Below are 25,580 nucleotides of genomic sequence, written 5' to 3'. Positions count from 1 at the left end.
ACAATTGATACGATCTCGTTCACGTAGCTCGTTGCATCGCGTTGCGCGCCAACGTACTCGGGCGCTTTAAAACCGTCCCCCGTCCTGCTCCTCTTCGATCGGTTCTCTCTCTTTCTCTTCCTGCGCCTGCAGCCTGCCCTTCCCACCGTTCCGTATCCTCGCGCACACGCATCCACGTGAACCCTCGCGGAACACGTGGATAGGTTTCGAGTGCTCGCAATTCATCGCGATTGATTGCGGCACAGTGGCAACACAACGATTGCCGCACGCTCTATTCGTTGCAATAATTTTTTGCCGCCGTTCCTGCCACTCGATTCTTTCAACATCCCGGATTCGTCCTCGTTATAGAGATGGAAAAACAAGACGGCGCGGTCGCACTGTAATTATTATGTGCGGATCGATGACGCATTAATGAGGGGACGGATGTACTTCGTATACGTCGCTGCGGGCGACACCATGAGTATAAATGTCATTGATTCTTTCATCCTGTAGGATGTACTTAATTCTTCCCGCTAATTAGTATTTTGTATTTTTTAATTCTTTCGACATCGGAAAAATTCTTGAGAGTATTAAGTTTTTGTCTCTTTTTTTAATTGCCGAACTAATTTTGTTAATTTTAAATGGTAGAAATTATAAAAATGTCAAATCGCCGGTTTTTCGCGAAATCACGTGTCTTCTGCTAACAATAAGATATGAAATGCTGCGAAATCGCATATTTATTATCTAATTGATCTTCAAGAACTTCAAGTGTCGAAGCGACAAGATAGTCGGTGACACATGTCATAAATTATTACCGATACGATAATTGGATGACAATTCAACGATTCGATCGATCCGATTGAAACTTTATACGTAATTTAATCCACGGTAATTACATTTAGACTCGCCAAGATTTAAAGTTATCCTCTCTTAAGCGTTCGCTATTGATTTCCGTATATATATTCCCGATAAAATTAATAAAGAGCTTCTGGTAAGCTCCTTACTAGGTTCGGTCCCAGATAAACGATGCTCGAGGCGAATCGCGAAGGAGGGAGAGGAACTCGTAAATGTGATTCTATATTTGCGTCGATGATAATGTAGTTACGTTCCGTCTCCATTTAATCGCCCCGAGTCGATTTCCTGATGAGCGATGCGAAAGTACTCGGCGATATTTCAGAAAGTAGCAATTCCTGTGATTTATACCGCGCGATGTCTTCCTTAATGCGCGGAATTTTATCGTCAGCGTCATTCAGTAAATATAACGAGAGCGCGCGCGAGAGAGACATCGCGTTGGGAGGGATATTAACATTTAAGACTTTTCAATGATTCATACGTGTTACTTCATTGATTTGCAATTTACACGGATATGATTTTATCAGGCACTTAACGAGGTCGATGTTGCTATTTTTAGATCAACCAGTTGGTTGAGGAGGTGTCCAGGCTACAGCAGAGCCTGCAACGTCTTCAGGAGACAAGTGCGCAAGCAACGGCGCGGCTCGAGGAGGAGCTCGAAGTGCGCAGGCAGCACATCAACAGACTGGAGAGCAAATTGGAACGGCAGAGGGACTATGATGACCTGAAGCGCGAAATTAGTGTGCTGAGGTCAGTCGACCTTTCGCAGATACCAACTGGCGAACCTGGAAAGAGCTTGGAGCATCTTCTTATGGAGCGCTTCAAGGCGCTCCAACAAGCCGAGAACCTGAAACCCTCCAATACACCCGACGCACTCGGTAAGTGGACCAGTATGTTTCATTTAAGGTCGTTATGTATCAAAGTAACGCGAGGCACTTAATTTTAATATTTAACAAAACTTGAAAAAAAAATAAGATGCAGAATTACAGAGTCGGGATAGCCGATTTCCAACCTTGTACAATTTATACTGAAAGTAGTTGTTTCGGAAAAATTAAACGTTCAAAAGTTATTGTCTCTAAATACGGATAGTAGTTAATCGAGAGCATACATATAGCAAATAAATAAAAAATTCATGTAACGTTCAATTATGTACAGTAGGAATTTGTATAAAAATTTTAAAAAGGCAGTAGTTGAATAAGAACAGAAGTAACGAGGTGTCGGTAGGTCGATCACACCTCGGCGATCTCGCTTCTAATTCTTGCGCTACCGCTCTGATCTTCGGTCCCCGACTCTCTCTCTTCGAGGCTCCGTCGACGGGCTTTATCATCGAGTAACAATGAAAAGGACACGAGTCACGCAACGCGGACGCAAGAACGCTTCTATAGAATAAACGAGGGATGACTGAAGGAGCTTATCGGAAAAGAGAACAACAAAAATAACCCTGCTTGCCATTGTGTTCGCACTTTTCTCTGACTCGCTCTCTCTTTCTCTCTCTTTCCATATATATATATATAGATATATATATATCTCTCTGTCTTTCTCTGCCTTTCATACTATCTTCCCTTTTACTGTTCTCTATCTCTCTCTTTCTCCAATCTATCTCTATTATCATTCCTATCGTCTCTATTTCTCTCTCATATACATATCTCATCTCCCCAGACTTGGCTGCTTGGGCTGCACTTTTTTCGAGCCACTCTCTTTCGCTAATATTAACGTACATTCGTGGAAGGTACTAACACCACCAGACACATATTAGCCCATCTTTCTCTCTTATAGGCCTACCCTGTCTTTTACCGAATGTTCCAAACGTTCCTCTCTTGCCCGTGTAAAGGGTCCTCTAAACCGCTCTTCCCTCCCATTTCCATCCGTACACTGGGAAACGCAAACTTCGTGCACGCAAATTTGTGGACGATATTCGCAATATTTGCCCGGGCCGAGCCATTGTTTCGGGGACAGAGTTTATTATGAATCGATCCATGCTGACAGAGAGAGCGCGCGATGAGAGGGAATGAGAAAGAGACACTCTATACATGCAGAGAGCCAGAGGGATACTGCAACGTGTCGCCCTTTCTAAATCAAACCGACCGAATCCATCCTTCTACGTCGTCGTCGCCGCGCCGCGCCGTTCGCGTTCCTATCTTTCCGATCCTAGTTATTACTTCCTTTAATCGTAATGGAATAAGAGCATCGTCTCTCCATAAAGATTCCAAGCATCTCGTACACCGAGATTACGTGATAACATAAAATCCTTTTTCGAGGCCAGCCTTGATGGCACTTTAAAAGATCACACAATACTTCCCAGAATACAGCCACGTAGAATGTTTTTGTTCCCAATCCTGCGATATTCCGTGCTCTGACATTCGCGACAAACATGTCGCGGGATAAAGAATTGCGTCTTATTCGACGTGATTTCTCGAATCCGCGCGCGTCATCGCGATCAACGTTCAACGCGAGATGGACGGTATCCTTACGTCCACGATTTCTTTCCGGTCGATCGGCAACGTCTCCACAGTCCTCCTCTCGTTGGCGTCCACGTCGTTCCTCGTTTGTACACTCAAGCGTGGATTGTGATCCGACGAAGCGTCGAAAAAGAGAGTCTCGGTCGTCTGTCGTCCCAGAAGATGATCAAGAGAGCCGAGATCACCGGGTCGATTTCCGGCACGAAAGAGACAGCGCGGACGGACTGGCGATCAGAACGGGGACAACATCGCGAGCCGAAATTAGGTTGAGTGTCATGTACGCGTGAGATCGTGCTGACGGGCTCCCTTGTGTTTTTGGTGGTTGCAGGTGGATTATCGTCACCCCTGCAGCGCGCCTCGACCGCCTCGCCCCACGGGGTCGGAGGTGTGCCACCTACGTCCCACGTGTCCTCCCAGCAACCACCGCCACCGCCTCCGACAGCAGCCTCCCTCCCTCCACGTTCCACCCCGACGCCCTCTTCGGCCACTTCGACGACTTCGAGCCTCCTCTTCCCGCCACCCCTCCAGAACGTCGAGACTTTCGGCTCGTTTCTCGGTGAAGAAATCGTTGCCAATTGGAGGCGGACATTGGAAAGGTCTATCATGAGCCAACAGCAGCAACAACAGCAGCAACAGCAGCAGCAGCAACAACAACAACAACAGCAACAATCACAGCCATCTCAATTAAGCCAGTTGACACAACAGCAACAACAATTGCAACAAGCCCAACCGCACATAGGGTTACACCCGCCAACAACGCCAAGTAGTTTAAATCATCTTCCATCACCGGGTGCGGATCCGTCGTCCACCTCGAATACCCCGGTGAAATCGAACACCCCGATCGGTACAACACCCCTGGGCAGTCTTGATGTCATTGAGAAAGCGCCAACGCCGGTATCGGGACATGAAACGCCGGCGCCTCCGACACCATCCTCCACAACCGCCTTGACATCGCCGCCGAGCTTCCAACCACCAACGTCGATGGTGGAAACTAGTACTCCTTCGGCTTCCATCAATGGCAGCGGTCTCACGCCCGTCGTACCGAGCGCACCGCCCCCGAAGAGTCCGCCCGATCAAGAATCTTGTCACAATAATAACAATAGTCATCACCTTGCGAATAACAATATCGGCGGGCTGAGCGTCCTCGATACGCTGAAGAGTCCGTTTCGGTTTGACGATCGAGCGTATCCCTTCCGATTCGGTGACGAGTTCGGTGCTGCCGGTATGGCCGGTCGGCTGGGCGAGTCCCTCATTCCAAAGGGTGATCCTATGGAGGCGAGACTGCAGGAAATGTTGCGTCATAACATGGACAAGTACGCCTCGCAGAATCTTGACACTCTTCACATAGCCAGGCGGGTGCGCGAGCTGTTGTCGATACACAATATCGGTCAAAGACTATTCGCCAAATACGTTCTCGGATTAAGTCAAGGCACGGTCAGCGAGTTGCTTAGCAAGCCCAAGCCTTGGGACAAATTAACCGAGAAGGGCCGCGACAGTTATCGGAAGATGCACGGTTGGGCTTGCGACGAGAACGCCGTGTTGCTGCTCAAGTCCCTGATCCCCAAGAAAGGTGAGTACCGATCATCAGTTCCAGCTCTCTTTCTCTCTCTCTCCGTTTCTCACTAATAGTGTTTTTATTTTTATTTTCATCGTTTCGTACAACTTCTTGATGCGCCTCTGCGTAACGTCTGACACGACGAAGGCTGGATCGTCTGACGTCTCGATGTCCATGAAGACAGACGAGACATCGTAATTACACATGCCGCCACAGTGTAGCGGGTACCTATGGCAATTGTGATTAATTTCGCTTCCTTCCACGCCCCATAAGCGCGGTAAATCGCGCTTATGGTAAAGCTCAGCGTGATCATTTGAGAATGCGCGATCGAACGGTTTGCTATCTTAAGTGTGTAATTATACGCACGTTGGATCGCATTCCGTCTTCGATTTTTGAGACACTAAATAAACGACTCCAAAAATAATTTGCTCGCCATAAATGTATACCTCTGCCTTCGTCGTAGACGACGGACTTGTCGATTGACTTGACTTTTCGAAAATCTTCCGCCTCGCACTGCCAATAATCCATCTCGCCGAATCACTAACCATGAGCTGTCAGCTAACCTTTCGGCTGCCTAACGCGGGGCCCGATGGTACTTCTGTTCCCTCTAACTGCACCGCGGAAAAGGAACGCTCAAGAGATCGCATCCCTCTTCGTGCACACGCGAAGTATCATTAGGAAGTTAAGTATGCGTTGGTGACATCGTGGGCTATTTCACTATGGTTAAAAGTCAGAAGGATGAGACCGATAAATCCTGCAAGTCATCGATAGAAGTCTATCGTGTAATGAAATAATCTATGATTTTGCAGAATGCCGCAATGATTGTAGATTAATAGAATTTTCAAGTGGTAATGGGTTTATCTACACAAATGTAATTGCGAGGTAAAAAGCACTTCGCCATATCGCCATATAGTGCTGTTATCAAAGCCACATTGTGCTCAATATTTGATGCGAAAAACGCTATATCTAGACTTGAACAGCTATAGTCTTAATTAAATTACGCAGCTCGTTGGCATACCTTGCCGGCTATCGATTGTATGCTGCGTTTGGCAGCCATATTGTTTAGACTAATAGCTCCTGGGAATAGGAAGCCCCGGATGAGCACTGGGTAGGGGTGAAATGTATAAAGGGCTCCGCGGTGTGTGGAAAGGGGAGAGATGGGAGAAGAAAGGAAGATCCAGTGGAGAACATAGAAATCCTAAACGCGTCAGCCTACACTTATCGTGGCAGGGGCAATTTACACTTTTCCGTTTGCCGCGGACTTGCTGGATCATAGCGAATAAACAATATTTTATCTTGGCGCCATCGTGATCGGTAGTACACTCGTAACAATTAGAAAAACGCATTCTGTCCTCGAGGATAATAGAATTACGTTTGACAAATATGAAAGTGTAGTATATCGTAATAAATTTTTTTTTCTTGCGCGTTTTATTCATAATATACTCTCGCGACAGCGGCGTGCGTTACGAGCTCGCGATACGCGACCGTGCGGTCCCTTCCGCTTTTTTGTAAATATTAATATCAATCGCGCAGGATGTTGACTCAATGCCATCATTTTCCCTTCACGTCCGGTGACGAAATAAAACGTGTATAAAATTCAGCCGGAGCACGACATGCGTCCCGCATCAATGGATTGTCGGTTTCCGTCGGATCTCTGGTAACAACAATCACGGGGCATTACAGCGGATAGGACGGAGCGCGCACGAGAGAGGGAGGGACGGAACGGCAACTGGAATGAAGGGTTAGGGCGACCGTAGGGTGGCGGGAGGGAACCGGTGACAAAAACTTAGGGGATCGTAACATTTCTCGATGCGTCAGCCGTAAAATTACAGGGACGTGTGCTTGTATTATTCCGTGGCGTGAGCGCGGCAGTAAATCAGAATTGCAAGAACCACCGCTAATACGGTCGTCGAAATTGGTCAAGTAAACCGTCGAAGGGAAGAGATCGTAACAAGAAATATCGATGGTCGTTGTTAATCGTACGTTCCAAATGCAATTTCTTTTTTACACCATACTATTTCAGGATTTTATTTCAGTTCTAAATTAAGTCGCGTTTATATGTCCCGATAGGCATATTGTGCAACTAATGACCTATGACATCACGAATTGATGAAAATTTTGTAATAATTGCGCTAAGATGATATGCTGTAACGCTGCTGTTTTATTAGATAAAAATAAAATTTTTGAATAATAAATTTGTCAAAAGTTTGACAAATTCAAATGTAAAGTAAAAATATTTTACTATTATTTCAATAACCATTTAATTGTTTATTTAAAATTTTCACATTTTTAATAAATGTGTAATGTTTTATGTTTCAATATTTCTTATAATTTATATTTATATCTACATCATAATTTATTATAATTATGCATTTTTATAAACATAAATATATATTAATTATATTTCTGTTTAATAATTAAGAAAAATATTTTAGCCGTATTATATACATAATATAATACAGCTAAAATATTCTTCTTAATTATTGAATAATTTCTTTTCGAATTTCATTTGGCAACTACATCATTGAAATAATTCGCCATATCGTTATAGTTTTGCTGAAATGTCATCTCAAAATTAATTGAACAAATAGTTATCAATATCTTATAAAGTTATCAATATCTTATAAAGAAATCAATACTTTTACATCTATTTTTATAAATATTCCTACCTGACTGCAGATTATATTGTAATTTTTGTGAAAAATTTTATCATAATTTAATAAATGTCATCCTAGCGGGGTAATACACGGAAAGAACAATTTTGCTGAAATACAAATCTGAAAATAATTACGTCGAACCATTAAAAAAATTATATTGAACCTTTGAGCTGCTTGCTAGAATGTCACGAAGCCCTTTGCAGCAATATTATCATGCTGGAAAATCCTACATAATTATTTCGTTGGTCCAACATAAAATTATCTAGCTAAATTTTTAGATATTGTAATAAAATTGTTTTTTCCGTGTTCGTTAAACGACTACGATAAACCCTGCTACTGCATAAAATAATTCACAGATGTTATGACTCAAGACCCTTTAGATTAAAAAATGGTTACGATCAGTTAGATATTTAAAAATCCGTATTAAAAATATAACGTACCATCATCAATACGTTTCTTTAGTCGTCGGATTAATCATTCACCGCGGCCGTTTGTTCGTATGAATCACGGTCGTAAGCCCTTTGTGATCGTAACGAGAATCCGCCGCGGCTCAATAGCATAAATATACTTGGAGTAATGTCCGAAACTTCTATAATCAGCCGTGATTTATGGGCAAAAATCAGTGGCTTTATAAAGCCTCTGAAAGGCGCCGCCTAGCTTTGGTGGAGGTGTCGGTTAAGATAAGTTTGCGTCGGGCTAAATACCTGATCTAACGACTCATCGCGCGCTATATAGACGAGCGCACACAGGCGGCGCAATACCAACCTGTCGCTGAAGGCTTTATTGTGATTTGTGAATCGACTTTGCGGTCACCTTATTTATCATTGGTACGTTTGAAAACTGTTACCATTATGTAATGTGCTATTGATTTCGAGTGGAGATGACTTTACATTTTTTTAGTTCGCGATCTCCGTTATGGAAATACGTCGTAGAATCTATCCTTCGATATCACGCGAATCGTGCGCATAATTATCAAGTAGAAAAAAAGACTCTATAGTCTTTACACTTTGCTACACGCGATATTCGTCAGTCTTTACACTCGTTTGCACTTATTTATGAACGCTGTGATTTTCACGAAAATTTACTCGAGTCGCCGAGTCACCGCTTGTAGCGCTGACAATGAATTTATTCGCGTGTAGTTTGGGGTAAAATGATTTAGATCCAGTTAACGTTGCCCAGAGTCCTCGAGGTTCCGATGGCCTAAATCACGGCTATATAAATTACGCAGATATCTTTTAGTCAGTCGCTTAAGGTAAGCCGCAAAAATCACGCGTTCGTGGAAACGACTAATCCTACGACAAACGTATCTGGATCTTGGCCCACTATTCAGCACGGCACGTCCGAGCTGGTATATTATTGCTCGCGGAGCGGTACGGCACAATTGATCTGAGCGTGCCGACCAAGAACAACGCACGGCGAGATTACCGTGTAATAAACATAGTTGGTCTAGCTCCAAGTCAGTTTATTGCAAAATTTTGTTTCCTGCCGCGGTTAGTGCACGTCGGCGTCGCGCACGCGCGGAGTATCCCAAAGACTTCTCGCGGCGCGAGATCGTCATGGGCGAAAATCATGGTTACGATGATTTGTAACCGCAGTGAGAAACGTTACGACCCATGCTCGCAGTCATATAACTACGATTTCCATACGAGCGACGCGACGTTTATGCTTCCATAACTGATATAATTATCGCATTTTATGGAGAAGCGCGATTATGAACAGGTTTTTCGTTATTTTCACTTTATAACTTAGCGATATTGCAAAAAAAGCTGAGACTAATTCAAAGTGTGCATAGCGAATACACACACACGCACACACACACACAGCCAACGATCGCGATTATTAAAGTATTTTATCTGGGCACGTTGACCCGATCCAAAAGAAAGATAACATTATCGAAGTGCGACGACGATTTCAAAACTCATGTATAATATTTATTACGCGTGGCAAAATGATAAGTTAAACTACTCGTGTAAATTAACCAGAAATTATGCGACATTCGGAGGTCCAGCTGTTTGTTCATCTGCTCAATCAGAAGTAGATATTTTTATTACAATCTTTATAAAAAAAATCACTTATTTGGGGAAGAGAAATACAATTTTTTTAAAGAAGTTTGCACACAATTATAAGCTATATAGTTTCATATAAATCTAAAATTTTGTACTACGAATTATACATAAACTGAGAAAAAAAGTTGTTAATTTTATTAAATTTTTCAACGTTATTAAATTTCTTTAATTCAAATATTTATTTTTCAAGTAAAATGTATACGTAATTAAATATATAATTAAATTAAAATTCAAGTATTTTATGCATTTAAGTCAAATACGTAAATACTTAAATTGAAAAAAATTTAATCAAGTTGAAAGAATTAATCAACTTACCGACTTTTTCTTTATCGTTGTACAAACTAAATTGCATGGAATGTCGGAGAATTCTTTTTTACGATTCTTAACTCTCCGCGATTCAATGTTTTTTTTCGCTGTTTTTCAACCGGATCACTATCTGATAATGTTTTTGAAACAGTTTTTGTGCTCTGAAGAATCTGAAAAAAATTCTGATACACTCTATCTCACATTTCAGAATGCCATTTCACAATTGTTTACATCGAAACGATGTTCACTTTTTTTTGTACGTGTCCGAATTTGAGACAGAATAATTCAGCAATAAAATTACAAAGGGACTCTCAAGAATTAAAAATAATATTTATAGAAGGCTAATAACAATCAAAATACGATTTTTTTTATCCGTAGTTACAATTTATTTGATAAATTTTATTGAACATAAATTAAACTAAGAATAAGAACGTTTCAATTCACTTTGGAGTCATCTTCAGCGCAACAATATTGTCGAAATGCGTATCAGCAATTACTTGTTCTTGGTCCATGTTGAATCACTAACGGAGTTACCAAGTCTGAAGTAATATGAAATCAAAATAATTTAAACTCTAGGAAAAGAAATACTCTTCCCGAAAAGACGCAGAATGATAATCGAAGCCGTGAATCCTAATGCTATCTTGTACATTCTGAATTCATGCATTAACCAATACTTAACAGAACAAAAATCCTCAACGAGACTTAATTATCGTGCCAAATCTGATATACTTCTGTCCGTTATATATTATATTCATTATACATTCATTAATTCTCATTAGCTTTTTTTTAAATATTATCAAGAATAATTCACAAATGAAAATCGTCTGAGTCTTCAAATCCCTTGTTGGCCCACGAAGGGTTAAGTTAGATTCAGTGGACATCAGAATGCCCGTATTAAAAGTTATTTTCGTTTTGAATCGCTATTTCCTGGCTGATCGGAACTGGTTTCAATTCGGGACGATTCCTCGGGCCGCGAACACGCTCGTCCGATTATTCTTTAATCGCCCGTGCTACGCTGAAGAGGGAACCGAGGGAACGCGGCGATGATGCCTCGCGGTTCTACGGGCGCGTCGTGCGTTTCACCGTCACAGTTAAACAAGCTGTTGTACGCAACAGCGTATGCCTCCACCCGCAAAAGTAAATGAGGAAAATACTTCTTGTATACAGGTGCGCGCACAGGGGCACGCAAACGGCTGCAGAGCGCAACGCTCCCAACTGTATCCCGCGCGCGAACAAGTTTCGTTCATTAACTCCGCCTTGCGCGCCGATTTTATCGGATCTCTCATGCACCGCTCGTAACGTTCCACATCTTGACGCCTCGCCGCGACGAGATACGTTATGCGCGCGCGACCCGCTCGGGATTTTCGGCTGCCGCCGCGTCTTCGTTCTTAACGATGATGCAAACGAGGATTCTGCAGCGTGAACGCGATCGTGTGCTCGCCGATAACATCTCGATCCCTCCCGAGATGGGTACTTTGAGCCTGGCATTTGAGGGAACTGCCTACGCGCAGCATCACACTTCGTTACTTTATCTCATATTTGGAGAATTTCGCTGTGTTGCTAGTTAAATTACTTAATAGTTGTCCGATCGACGTTCCGTCGGGTGTTTAAGCGCATTTTAGATGCGCCGCATTTTAAGATGATTGGATCGCGCACGGAGAGATGCGAAACAAATATGTGTATACTTGTCCAGCTTATCTCTGAAATGACATCATCAACGGCGAACAAGTTTCTTCCCGAGTACCGATTGCTCGGTGAATTAGCATACCGTACACGACTCACGAAATATCCATTCCTTTTATAATGAGCTGCATCGAGATAATGAAATTATTGGATATATTTATTATTCGAGTATCATGTAACAGTATATGCGCGACGCTCTCGATTTCCTTCGAGTCAACGTGCTAATTTTACGAAAAGGTTGCGCTGAACGCGAGAACCGAATGTCGGATTTCGATACCGACGTGCTAACATAAATTTTGTGAAAGAATTTTCCCGAGAATTGGCGGATTTTCTAAAAAATTTCAGATAAGATTAGAGAATTTTGTAATGCTTTAAAATAAATTTGTTTTAGTGTACTTTTTGTAAAAATGAGGAAAAATTAATAGAACTGACTGTGATTTGAACTCAGAAGCCTTCACTGTCATTCGTAGTAGCCACACTACGACTGTTTCATTATTCTTATAATAATTTGGATCGTCTATGAATACTTCAACTGGTTTTATGAGTTCTATTTTATAAGTTATATTTTTTATGTTCTTTAAACATACAATTACAAAGAAAAGCCACTTAATTTTTTAATATTACATTTGAAAGTAATAATATGTACTATACTGAGAGAAAAATGTTTGGTAACTGAAATTGTAATTAGTAGAACAATTTTGTGGTTAAGCCATTTTTACAGTTATTATTCTTATAATGTTAATAATAATAACCTTATGTTTATACTTTTTTCAAATATAAAAAATTTTACTATAAATTGTATTTTCAAATACTGGTATAACTAAATATCAAGATATGGTTGGTAAAAGTAAAATAAACATTTTTTTATAAAAAATGTAATTATAATTATGGTTATATACATAACTATTTTTATTTTTAACATTTGCTTACTATTCACATAGTAATAATCGCTAATAACCATAATTTGCATGATTGAAACAATTATAAATGTATTGGTATTTAAAATGACTACGAATTAAATTATGGTAATTGCAGTTGTGCAACTTTTTCTTTTGGTATAAACCGATGATATATGGTCGCAAATACACGGATTTAACTCATGATTAAACACACAAAGCCAGTTTAGAATGATTTATTGTTTCCTGTTATTACTGATTTTTTTAATAAGAAAAAACTCACGATTTACATGAGAATGAGAGAAAAAAATGGTTACAATCACTATAATTTAACTACAATTCATAATCATTTTTGGTGCTAACTATATATTTACAGTTGTATTAAATATGCAATTATAACTTTTAGTTATTATGACATAAATAATAAGCGAATATTAGCAAAATAGTTTTATTCGCCGTAATTGTGATTGCATTTACTACAGAAATGTTTATCCATATCTTGATATTTCACAACAAACATTAATATTTGAAATTATCATAATTTGTAGTAAATTCTTTTTACAATTGTGCTAACTATAAATATAAACTTATTGTTACTACCATTATAGTAGTAATAACTACAAAAATGTAGCTCTTAACCATAATTATTTTACCACGCAATTTTAATCAAACGCCGTATTTATTACTAATAAATTTTACATTACTAGAAAAAAAAACGGTAAAAAAAATTATTTAAATGTAAAAGTAAGATTCTCCAAAAATTTCCCTGACTACCGACGAAATGAGATTTTCAAGGTCAGAAAATAAGTTTCTTAAAAATTCCAGAATTTCTCGATTTTTTTTTTATAGTAAACACCGCGCGTTCCTCGCAAATCCCGCGCGCAATCGCGTGGATCATCAATTCGGAAACATCGTAACTCGCATACGCTCCCGCAACAATCGGGCGAGTTTCTTAAGTCACCGTTACCGGCGCACTCCCACGAAATCGTTCCAGATTTTGTAATCAGGCCCATTGTCGACGTTTCTCCCTTATTTCGCGCCGCGTGCGCGCCCGTGTGTGCGCGGTTCGCGTCGCGTGCATGCACGTGCATGCGTCGTGACGATTTTACGGCGCGCGAATATAATTGCCGGCGCGGTACGGTTTCCTTTCCGGCGAAACCGCGCGCGCTGTAAGTACGCGGCGTACGTACGCGCGAACATTTCATCCTCCGCGCGCGCGTCGCCGTGCGTACACACGTCGCGCCCATTGTGTACCGCGAACGGACGCGATTGTTCTCTCTCTCTCTCCCTCTCTCTTTCGTCGATTCTTCGTAACCGGTCTTTGATGCCGCGACGCGATCGGGACGCACGTCGACCGTGACGTTTCGCCATCCGCTCGGGTGAGACCCACCGAAGGTGCCAACAAGCGGCGCGTAATCGCTGAGAAAAGTATGGATTTAGTGCGCAAAGCTCGTAACAATGCGGGACATGCCGCATTGCACGTTGCGCAAGCGGCCGCCGGGCCATTTTCCAAGCGGCTCTATCCCGTCGCGATTTTTCAAGCCGTGAGAAATTAACGCATGTGTGAGCGATCGAAGCAGCGATGAGATGAAAATCTTTTATCACCCAAGCCGTTGAGAATATACAATGCACTCACGCTATATTTTTCAAAGTAACGTCTCATTTTAACGCCTTCCCTCCGTCACAATGTAACATCCTTCGGAGCTTGACGAAATACCACCACCTAAATCTAATTTCGTCGAAATCTTACTGGCATCCGCGGTGTGCACACGCTGCGATATACGCGCGCGAATCAAGCGCCTGAAAAGTAGCACGCACACACACACACACACACACACGTTGATTCCGCGATTAAGCAAACCTGTGTGGAAAAATACTTCTTAATTGAGAGAAACATTGTGAAATTGCGGCGATACCGTTCATTGTATCCGGGCTGATGAGAGTGTCTGCGGATACATGCGACAAGTGGAGAATTGCACGCGCTGCGAGGTATCGCCCGCGATCGCGTTCGTCCGATAATATTTGTTGCCCGACTACTTATTCTAGATTCTCTATGAGAAAGTTGCGGGAGGATGTTGGTTCTCGAGCGTAATAATCAACTTGCGCGCACGATTCCGTACACGATGCGCGTAAGGTTTCCCACGTGATGCCGTCGAAGTATCCGCGAAAAGGAAGATGTTAGTGACGCAAGTAACTCATCTCTCTCCCATCAATTTCCGACGAGATTGAGCTACGCTGTCAGCATTTGATTTGCCATGATAATGTTATAAAATTTCAAAATTAGTTGTCAAGATTTTGGAACTTACTGTTATTGTTACTTGAAAAACTAACGGATTCGTTACTTTTATCGTTATTTCTTTTGTAAAAGGTATTAAATTTCAAAATTATTATATATTATTTAGTAATCGATAAAAAACTTACGACTCTAAACTTATTTTTACGCCCGAAGAAAAGTTATGTTTAGATTGATGAAAATGTTTCTTTAACTTGACTTTTTTAGTAATTCAGCAGTATTGACTTTTATGTTGAAATGAAAATATCTGAGAGAAATAGAAATTTGTTTGTGTTGATTTCAAGAAATTATATTATAAATCTTTTTTAAAGTAAATAAATCATTTGTTCAAAGTACTTTTTTAAATTAAAATTCTTATTAATTCAAAGAAAATACTGACGGAAATGTTATAAGCAATAATTTAGTTGTTCTGGTATTAAAAATATATTTCCTTCTTTTCAAGAAAGATTTGCGTTGCATAAATAGTTTCTTTAGTTTATATAAAAGAAACCAAAAAATTTTTTTTTTAACAAAGAAACTTGCATTGCACAAATTTCTTGGATTTAAACAAATATTGTAAATTTGTAATTTGGAGGAATTAGAAATTTTTAAATTTTCAAAAATTTTAAATTGTATTTAAACTAACAACGTTATTAATAATTCCCTCTAGAGTTTATTGCAAAAAATTTATAATTCACATTATGTATGTACCATATAGATCTTTAGTACTGTTGAAATGCAACTTAAAATGTAAAGTACAAAATATTTTTCAGTATTTAAACATATATTATGAAATAGGAAATTAATAAAACATATAATTACATTTAATGCACTGTGATCTGGCACGCCGATTACTGTTTGTATTTGCGCACTAAAAAGATGCGCAAATATATTGAATAGATATAAAGATGATAAGGGAACTGAAATAACGATAAAAGTAACGACTGAATTCGTTATTATAAAAAAATTATGACGTTACAGACAGAAAAAAAGTAATGCGTTACTTCCCAACTTCTCGTTAATTACCTTCAATAACAATCTTCAAGAGTTAGCAGCGACTGTGAACAGCCGATTCAATTAAAATAGAATGAATAAAATAAATTCATTTATTTCACTACTTTTCGGGATTAGTCAGTTCCACGTAACGTGATTCCTCGAACGCGGCTTGTCGTTGTTAAGTCAATTTAAAGGATTCGTTCCGTTCGATAATGATAGCGCTGATTTCGGGATCGCAGATGGCGTACCCACAGAAAAAGACGTGTGTAATAATGACCTCATTTCTTTTATCTCGGCATACCTGCAAACACCATTCCACATATGTAACGTAATCGTTACATATGCTTCCTCCGATTTCAGCGATAAAATTGCTAGTAATATAACAATGCATATTTATGACGCAATAAAAATTTATAACATTTGTTCACGAGCAATCCTTCTGACACATTTCCAATTACCTTCGCCAAGAAGATTATTTTGTCGGTGTTATCACGGTATCTACAGTTTCTCATTTTATAAATATTTCATGAATAGTAGCTGATCCTAACGGATTCGGAATCTGTATAGCTGTACGAAAGAACTTTTGTTACCTCTATATATCCACGGGCGTATGAAGAGAGCAGAGGCATAATCACGCGAGCACGAGTTTGTTGGCAGGAATTCAAACGTTGCGACAATGCGCGATCGCGCGGATATGCATATAATACGTCATTCGTTCTCTCTTTTCCCGATTTCACTCGAATGCTTCGAACCGCCCAGCTGGTTGTCAATTGCACGAGCATTTCGCTATCGTTATCTTAACTCTCGGCGAGCCTGTCGATTTCCTCTCTGACTTAGGTCTGCCCATTATCTATCAGCGTTAGAGCGTATAATATGATGGAATGCGACTTACATGTATTATCGCGAAGGGGAAGTTAAATTTCCCGTGGAGAACGTACGCCATACGATACTCTAATACGGCGGAGCGATGAAAAAGAGACATTATTCTTCTTCTTAATGCGCCACTCGCCGCGGACGTTGCGATTGCTTACGGCATTAGAGGTAATCATATCTGCACAACACAAATGATACAAGATAATGATATAAAACGCGTCGCAGCTCTCGAATCGCTTCTGGCAAGAATCGTTCATTGCATTCGCAATCGTGGAAATACAGTGGAAATTCCACATGAGCGCGCGTTTAAGTAAGGAACATCATATCTTGATGGACAAATCGCCCGAAGATTATTTCTTCTTTGCCGTCAAAATATATACGGGATTCTTACGCCGCGTGTCAAGTCACTTTCTCTCGCCGATTCGCGCGCCGATGCTCGCGAGAGCAATCAAAGACATGATCGGCGGTTTCGTCTGAATCTTGCAGCTGATTGGTCAATTAGACGGGAAACACGTAGGAGGACTACACTCCTGCCGACGTGCAGGGGAAAGACCGCAAGGGAGAGGGTCCAGAAGAGGATATTTTAATTATCGTCGTTGAGTATACTTCGCCTTCGGGTTCAGCACGCAGTTATCGATTCCGAGCTGATATTAATTGCTTAGGAACATAAAGTCATCCTCCAAATATGACTTGTTATTATATAGGCTGCTACATCTGAATAGACATTCTTCGTTAGAAAATTAATGTGGCGTGTAAAATCAATTTGGGATTTTACAACAATATATATATATATATATATATATATATATATATATATATAAATAATGGTGTTAAACAAATAACATCATTTCTCGAGATAGGGAATGATCTCAATAGAGGAAAACGGCAAACGGCACTGCTACCGATCAAAAGTTAGTTAAACAGCGAGTCGCGAATTATTTGTGTATTTTTTTTTATTCAAATTTATTTTTATATGTATCTGATTGTACTTCTAAGACCAACCAAACTGAGTAAGAATACACCACAAATTGTGCCTCACCCGTAGAGTATGTTTCAGGCAAGGAGCAAGGAATGCCAGCGTTCGCACGTGGACCACAGGATGGTGGTCCGCAGGAAATGAGTGACGAAAGATTGGCGCATATTCTCTCGGAATCGGGCCATATGCAAATGAGAGGTGAGCACGAGGTGTCGAACGACGCTGACAGCAAGAGCCCGAGTAGACTCGGTTGCCCGAGTCCGTTCAACAAAGACAGACTGGACAGCCAAAATAGGAGACTGAAGAAGTACGAAAACGACGACATTCCCCAGGAGAAGGTGGTGAGGATTTACCAAGAAGAATTAGCCAAGCTGATGGGCACGAGAGTGGAGAATCTTCGTCCGCGAGAATTCCCTAGGTAAGATCACGTTTAACGACGTGGATTTCCTCATCGATGTTTATCGTCCGCTCATCCAAGGGACACACGGTCTCTGCCGATGCACGATGACGACGACCAAACGGATGACACACACGACCGAATTAATGTCCCAATACTTGCTCGTGTACTGTCACACGAAATGCCAAGAGCAAATCGTCGTTTCGTGATAAGAAAACCTTATTTGAGTGGTGCAACTTTCTATGTTACCTAATTCGAATAAAAATGCTCGATGCATATATTCGAATATGACATACATATTCGTCTGTACGTTGTACTGTGATTTTAAAAAAGATTTTTCTATGCGACGTGTAATTTGAAACTAACAGTTTTGATGGTATTGCGCAATATTTATGTATACGATTGTGTTTATCGCGATTGATCATTATTGAGGACAGCACACGACCTCGATTGACCGTAGCGCGATCTTTCCACATTTTTTCAGTGGCACCCAGAGCGGTCTTCAAGGCATCGAGCGTACCCAGGAAGACATTCGAATGGCATTGGACGCTTATCACCGTGAGCTTCAAAAATTGAATGCCGCACCAGGTCAGAATCCGTCAATAGCGGGTTTACCAGGATTACCTGGATTACCGGGTTTGCTGGCGCTTCAACAACAGGCTCTTCAACAGCATCATTTGGCCGCGAATGGCGGCGGCGGTGTACAGGACTTGAGTTTAGGCAAAGTGGATCCGCGCAATAAAATGATAAACGGTGTGTCGGAAGAAGAGAAAGAGAAGATGGAAGAGGCGATGAGACACGCCGGAAGTGCATTCTCTTTGGTGAGGCCGAAGCAGGAATCGACGGGCCCGCAATCGACGCCCGGCGGTTCCAGCGCGAGTTCACCTCTCGGCAATTCCATACTTCCCCCCGCGATGACGCCGAATGAGGAGTTCTCCAGTGCGGCGGCAGCCAGTCCTCTTCAGAGAATGGCCTCCATCACGAACAGTCTGATTAGTCAACCGTCCACCCCAACTCACCACTCGGCCAACCAAAGACCGCTGAAAGCTGTGCTTCCTCCAATCACGCAGCAGCAGTTCGATCTGTACAATAATCTTAACACCGAAGATATTGTAAAGAGGGTAAAGCGCACTTTAAGTAATCAGCGAATGTCTATCGTACAATTTAATGTTCTTATTGTATTTAATCTTGAATATCTCCTTCTAATGTACAGGTGAAGGAACAGCTGTCTCAGTATTCGATTTCGCAGCGGCTTTTCGGCGAATCGGTATTGGGTCTATCTCAGGGATCAGTGTCGGACCTCCTCGCGCGTCCAAAACCATGGCACATGCTGACTCAAAAGGGTCGCGAGCCCTTTATTCGGATGAAGATGTTCCTCGAAGATGACAACGCGGTGCACAAACTCGTCGCCAGCCAGTACAAGATCGCACCGGAGAAGCTAATGAGGACCGGCGGCTACGGCGGCCTGCCTCGTAAGTTTAACTCAGGTCAATATAGATGTTTTGTTACTTTATTATTAACGTAGTTCGGGAGCTCTGGTATGCCCGTCGAGCACGACGTCATGATTACATGTATCTCGGATAAAAGGCAACCTTAAACAAGCATGACATAGAATTGCAACATAAAATTGCAACTTTTTTACTTTATTATAGAATGAGTTGAAAATTGTATTGATATGATCCTCGTGATAGAAATAAATGGAAAGAAAGTTGTATGACGTCCGTAGGAGATGAGCTTTCGGACTATATATAACAGATTTTGTTTACACCTGCTGAATTCTTTAATCGAATTTCTTATTGTTACAGCTTGCGGAACACCTATGAAACCTATGCCTCCAACGAAACTCGTCCAAGAACAGCTTCAGAACGCAGCGAAGGCGCAGGCCGCCGCTCAAGCGGCCGCGCAAGCAGCGGCGCAGCAGCATCAGCAGGAGAATCAGATGCAGCTCGGTCCGCCACAGCAAAGCCCTCAGCTTCCGCAGCATCCGCAACCGCCACCACCGATGATGTTAACTCCGCCCGGACCTCATCATCCTCACACTCAGCTAAGCATGCAAGAACTCCAAAAGAAACAGCAGCAGCAACAGCAGCAACAAATGTCACTGCACTCGCCGCATCATCAGATGGCACCGTCGCCTCTTCGAAGTCTTCATCCGCACATTTCACCAAGCGTATACGAGATGGCCGCTCTTACGCAAGATCTCGACACACAGACAATCACAACGAAAATCAAGGAAGCTCTACTGGCTAACAACATCGGCCAGAAGATCTTCGGTGAAGCGGTTCTCGGTCTGTCGCAGGGCTCCGTCAGTGAGCTATTGAGCAAACCGAAACCGTGGCATATGCTCAGTATAAAAGGCCGAGAACCTTTTATTAGGATGCAACTTTGGCTATCAGACGCACATAATGTCGATCGACTGCAGGCGTTGAAGAACGAACGACGAGAAGCAAACAAGAGACGACGCAGCAGCGGTCCCGGTCACGATAACAGCTCCGATACTTCGAGTAACGACACAGCCGAGTTCTATCACGCGGCATCACCCGGTCCGGGACCCACCACCGGGAAGAAGCAGCGCGTACTTTTCTCGGAAGAGCAGAAGGAAGCCCTCAGACTCGCCTTCGCCTTGGATCCATATCCCAATGTAGCCACCATTGAATTCCTCGCCAGTGAACTCGCTCTGTCTTCGAGGACGATAACGAATTGGTTTCATAATCATCGGATGAGACTGAAGCAACAGACGCCGCACGGGCAACCGGAGCCTCAGTCGCCGCGAGAACCCGGCCAACCGTTCGACCCTGTTCAATTCAGATTGCTATTGAACCAAAGACTGCTGGAGATTCAAAAGGAGAGATTGGGTCTAGGAAATGTACCTCTACCTTACTCTCCGTACTTTAATCCCAATTTGGCGGCTCTGGTAGGTAACGCATTAAAAGAACAATGTTCTGGTCTTGACCTCTCGATGAATGCCCTGAAGAGAGAGCCGAATCAAGAGTTCGAGGATGAGGACGCCGACGACGCGATGAGTAATCTAGGTAGCGAGGACTCGGAAGGTTCGGCCGGTAGTATAAAGAGAGAACCCACAGAAACGCCGACGGCACCCACGACGGTTAGGTCCAACAGAAGAAAACCCGCGGCACCACAATGGGTGAATCCAGAATGGCAAGAACCAACGAGAACGGGCGACGAAGTCATCATCAATGGCGTCTGCGTGATGCAGACGGACGATTACGGAGTAAAGAGAGAAGCTGAGGAGACCGTAAGAGTCGAGCCGACACCGGTGCAGGACCGATATGAAGAGGATGCCCAGAGCGATGTCTCTTCCGTATCCGGCAACAATGGTGCCGATCGGGATAGCCCGCTTCCCAGTCCAAAGTCTGGTCAGAACAGTCCAGCGACGTCGCTCAGACCGCCGTCGGCGCAACAAATGCAACAGTCCACGGAGGAAAGTCCGAAGGACGTGGTGAAACACGAACCGGAGGAAACGTGGGATTACTAGGACAATTCGAGACATAAAATTCCATGGGATTACGCGCGATCTCGATGTTTCTTCTTCGGACCAAGTTGAAACTCGAGTGGAGTGTCCAACGTGTCTCCAGAGTCGTATTGTTGAGATATGCCAAAACGACGCTTTATGAAAAAAAGACGTTCCGCGAGGATCACCGGTCTAGTTAAGTTTTAAATGAGAAAACCAGCTATAGGACTCGATCGTGCGAGTCCTGCCTACCACGAGGGCATTATCATAGTGAGGCGAACGCGAAAAATCTAGGAAGTTGTCATCGAAGAGGAAGCGAGGGAAGATATCTTGGTTCGACGGACGAGCGCCAGGAGAACAAAACGATCAAAACTGAACGGAGCTCAATCAAAAGGACTCACATTGTGACATTTTCTATGCGGCAAGTGTTACGAGATCAGTGTCGGTGCGCGCGGGTCAACGGCGAGATCGTATCATTTAGAGGACTGTGAAGTACAACGGGGCCGGCTGTGGAAGGACGACGGGCTCTCGTTGCAATTTGCTCGAAATTCGAGAGAACCCCGGCCGCTTTCGCTTTCGGATGACACTCTTCCCCTCCCGATGATAGGGATGATCGATGGGGTATCATTCCAGAGGAGGGGAGACTAGGAGCGGACTAGTACATAATGCATGGAAAACGGAGGTGGTCCGGGTTCGCCACAGTGCAATCTCCCAGTAACTAATTGTTAGATCGAATTATTATTAATTTTTAACGAAAATTACGCGCGACGGAACGGCCGATTAATAATTATTGCATAATTGTGATTCATGTTATTGTTTATACTCGCCTCCCTATATCCCCCATAGTGATTAAGCTGTTAATGTTGTATACTCTCTCTATCTCCAGTTACGTACCTTTTTATCTCTTTTGGTTAAGACTCGACGTTTCCCTTTTCCCTTTCTCTTTTCCTAATTCTTGCTTATCCGTCTATTTATAAAAAAATGCGAGGAGAATGATCACTTAAGACCGTTACCAATGTTATTATTATCACTGCTATTATATATAATTACAAATTATTAATATTATTATTATATAATTATCATTATTAAATATTCTCAGTTGTCAAGAGAGCACTGTCATTGATTACTATTTTTACGTTGATATGTTGAACGGCGTTGCAGAATGTAAAATACCAAAAAAGAAGTAAATTTATTCGTTCCACGAGATGATTATTTAAACTTCCTTTTTCTATTTGTTGGGAAATATTAGCTGCGCTAAAATAATTGGTGATGAATATCTTTGATGATTATTATTATTTAATATTCTTTTAATTATTATTATTGTATTATATTTATATTATTGTATTATTAGGCTTATGTTATCATTATTATTATTATTATTATTATTATTCTCATTATTATACCAATAATCATCATTATTTTATTATTATTAGAATCATTGTCGTGACAACAATGTGGCTTGTAAAGCCAATGTGATAGAGCTTATATTGCGATGATACATAAAGGAAAAGAGCGTGCGAGCAAAAGACGAACAGGCACGCCGACTTCACTGAATGTGGCGAGGGATTGCGCGAATTTAACGTGCGATTTCAAGCATATGTAAATATCTGTACAAAGGAAAAGAATGGAAGAAACTTCGAAATACGAAACAAAGAACTACATACATTTATACACACACACACATATATACACATACAAATACACGCACGTATATACATACATACATACATACATACATACATATACAAATACAATCTTGTATATTTACTTACTTACCACACTTAACTATCTAATAGCGTACGAATATATCCACGCAGGCTAACAGCGGTACACATTGAGTGACTGCACGCTGAATTTTCACTTATCGCAGTCGGCATTGCACACACCGTAAGAATGAAGTCGCGTAATCAGCGGCGATGAGGTAAGAGAAGAAAGAAAATCGAGCCACGTGTTTCAATGACCGCTCGTTGCGATCCGTGAAAATGCAGCGTTCGGGCTATAATAAGCGGCGCAAAAGGAGAACGCGTAATTATGAGAATTTGCCGTAAATTAATCGAATGCCTAGAGGGAGGAAAAAAATTGCGCAGAAGACACTTCGAGGCGATTCGGCGAGACATCGAGAACGAAAGAGCAGAACGAATGAATGAACGTGTGTGTGTGTGCGTGTGCGTGTGTGCGTGTGTGTGTATGTGTGTGCATGATGAACTTTGTAAGCGAGAGAGAGAGAGAGAGAGAGAGAACGAAAGACAGTCCTCGAATTATTACGAATCAAACTATAGTATTTACCAGAATAAATTTTAATCTTCAATTAAATTCTAGTCCGCAGTTAAAAGTAAAAAAAAAAGGAAACAAACGCGAATGACACTGTGCGAGGCAAAGACGTAAGGAATTCGTGCGAGACGATCGCTTTAGAAGGGCATTGCTAAATGAGAGACCAGTGATCGATTGATTCTGTTTTTTTTCCCCCATTTTCCAGACCCCGATTCTTTTTGAAAGCTTTTCCATGAATCGTCACAACGGAAGTCGATCGGGCCGGATTATCGAATGTACATATTACTATTATACTCGTGCGATTACATCTCGTAAACTTAATGACGCTGATTCCGCCTGCCGACGAGTGATCCTGGAGTCTTATCGACTAGCCTGATCGATCGTGATCGCAGACGAGATCACGACGGAGGACATTCGTGTTTTGTCAGTCATCTGCATCGTGCGACACGTTGATCGGGCTACGACAGTAAAAGCTCCGGATACGCGAACACAGCCCAAATAGCACACTTTATCCAAATGATGTCCCAAGAATGTCCTTTGAATGTCCCATGGACGTCCCGGGGACATCCCTAGGAGGTCTGTGCTATATGGGAGGTCACGCTGAAGCAGGGAGGAGAAAGAACAAACACATGCGATCTCACATCTTCGAATACCAAACTAAATTATTTCGCTCGAGCATTAGTCTAATATTCATCACCCTTTACGATTTGTCGACCTGGGTTTAACCGTATGACTGACGCGGCATCCGCCGATCGCGCGAATCCGTAGATAAATCCTAGATTCTCACGACGGAGGTCGAACGAGCTCGTTTCCTAGGAACTTTATTATCAGGTACAACAATAATGCGACTCTCGTGTTGATGAGACGATCGGATTTTAGTCGCAAAGTGCGCGGCCAAAGCGTCCGACAGCTTCGACGGATAGGCGCCTTACGATTTATTATATGTATGCATTATGATTGTTTCCCTGTTCTTCGTTCGCGGCGGACACAAGTGTAACGCATAGATTCTTTGTAGATACAGGATAGCCGGTAGATAGCCGATAGCTTTAATTATTTAAACAGTACAGCTTTTATGTCGAGAGCAAGGATCGACGACCGTCTATGGTATACGGCGGACAATGTAATATAACGTAACGAATATACAAGTGCGTAATTGCGTGCGGATGCGTTAGCGTTATCGACAACGGCGGGAAGGAGGGAAATCATATCGTAAAACCTAATAATATTTTACAACAAAAGGTAACTGTAGATAGACATTCAAAAGCTGTTGAGGCCCCCCAGGACGCGCGAGGGAGAGGCGCGCGCGTGTACCGAAACGCACGTGCGCGGGCATACGATCAAAAAAAAAAAGAAGAAGAAAAAGAAGAGTAAACGAACCACGAAGGACACTGTCATCCAGTAGTGAAAATAATGTATTAAAAACAAGAAGGTTTACCTAAAGTAATAGTCTATTGATTTGTATTTCATTTCGAACTGTATTATAGCTTTAAAGAGTATCCTGTACATTGCATAAACACACGAGCACTATTGTTTTAAATTGTACGTTTACGATTATTATACGAAGATAAAAAAGAAATAAATAAGGTATACAAAATATTGAAGATATATGAGAGATTTATTGACGATCTTAACTTTAAGGATCTTTAATATCTCCTTTACTCACGGTGCGATTTTACGAGAGGTTTAATATTAAATTATTATTATTAGCCATATCTTCCGTCAGAGAATTTTTAAATTAAAGCTGTTTCAAAGTTTATTCCTAAATATCTTAGTAATAATCATTACCGCCTCGGAGACATTGAAAGAACATGCTTATTTCCTTTTTTAAGTAACTTTGAAATGTTTCTCTTTGAGCACTTCAAACTTTGGC

The 25,580-nt window shown here is 41.8% G+C and overlaps 1 protein-coding gene across 7 annotated transcripts in view; it reads left to right on the top strand.

Annotated features, from left to right (window-relative positions):
* LOC105198135 (homeobox protein cut) overlaps positions 1 to 25,306 on the top strand; it is a 154,971-nt gene extending 129,665 nt beyond the window's left edge. The window contains exons 3-8 of one of the 7 annotated variants that reach the window (XM_039452913.1): positions 1,391 to 1,709; positions 3,619 to 4,860; positions 17,652 to 17,988; positions 18,428 to 19,100; positions 19,181 to 19,454; positions 19,773 to 25,306. In XM_039452913.1, the coding sequence (XP_039308847.1) occupies positions 1,391 to 1,709; positions 3,619 to 4,860; positions 17,652 to 17,988; positions 18,428 to 19,100; positions 19,181 to 19,454; positions 19,773 to 21,463 (4,536 nt within the window). In that variant the 3' untranslated portion in view covers positions 21,464 to 25,306. Of the gene's footprint in view, positions 1 to 1,390; positions 1,710 to 3,618; positions 4,861 to 17,639; positions 17,989 to 18,427; positions 19,101 to 19,180; positions 19,455 to 19,772 lie in introns of all 7 variants that reach the window. The other 6 variants (XM_039452915.1, XM_039452916.1, XM_039452914.1 and 3 more) reach the window with 6 other exon arrangements.
* The last annotated feature ends 274 nt before the right edge of the window (positions 25,307 to 25,580 follow it).

The sequence above is a fragment of the Solenopsis invicta genome, chromosome 8 (genome assembly GCF_016802725.1).
Source record: "Solenopsis invicta isolate M01_SB chromosome 8, UNIL_Sinv_3.0, whole genome shotgun sequence".
Lineage (NCBI taxonomy): Eukaryota > Metazoa > Arthropoda > Insecta > Hymenoptera > Formicidae > Solenopsis > Solenopsis invicta.
Note: the sequence above shows the minus strand (reverse complement) of the source record. Positions and strands in the feature narration are given on the sequence as shown.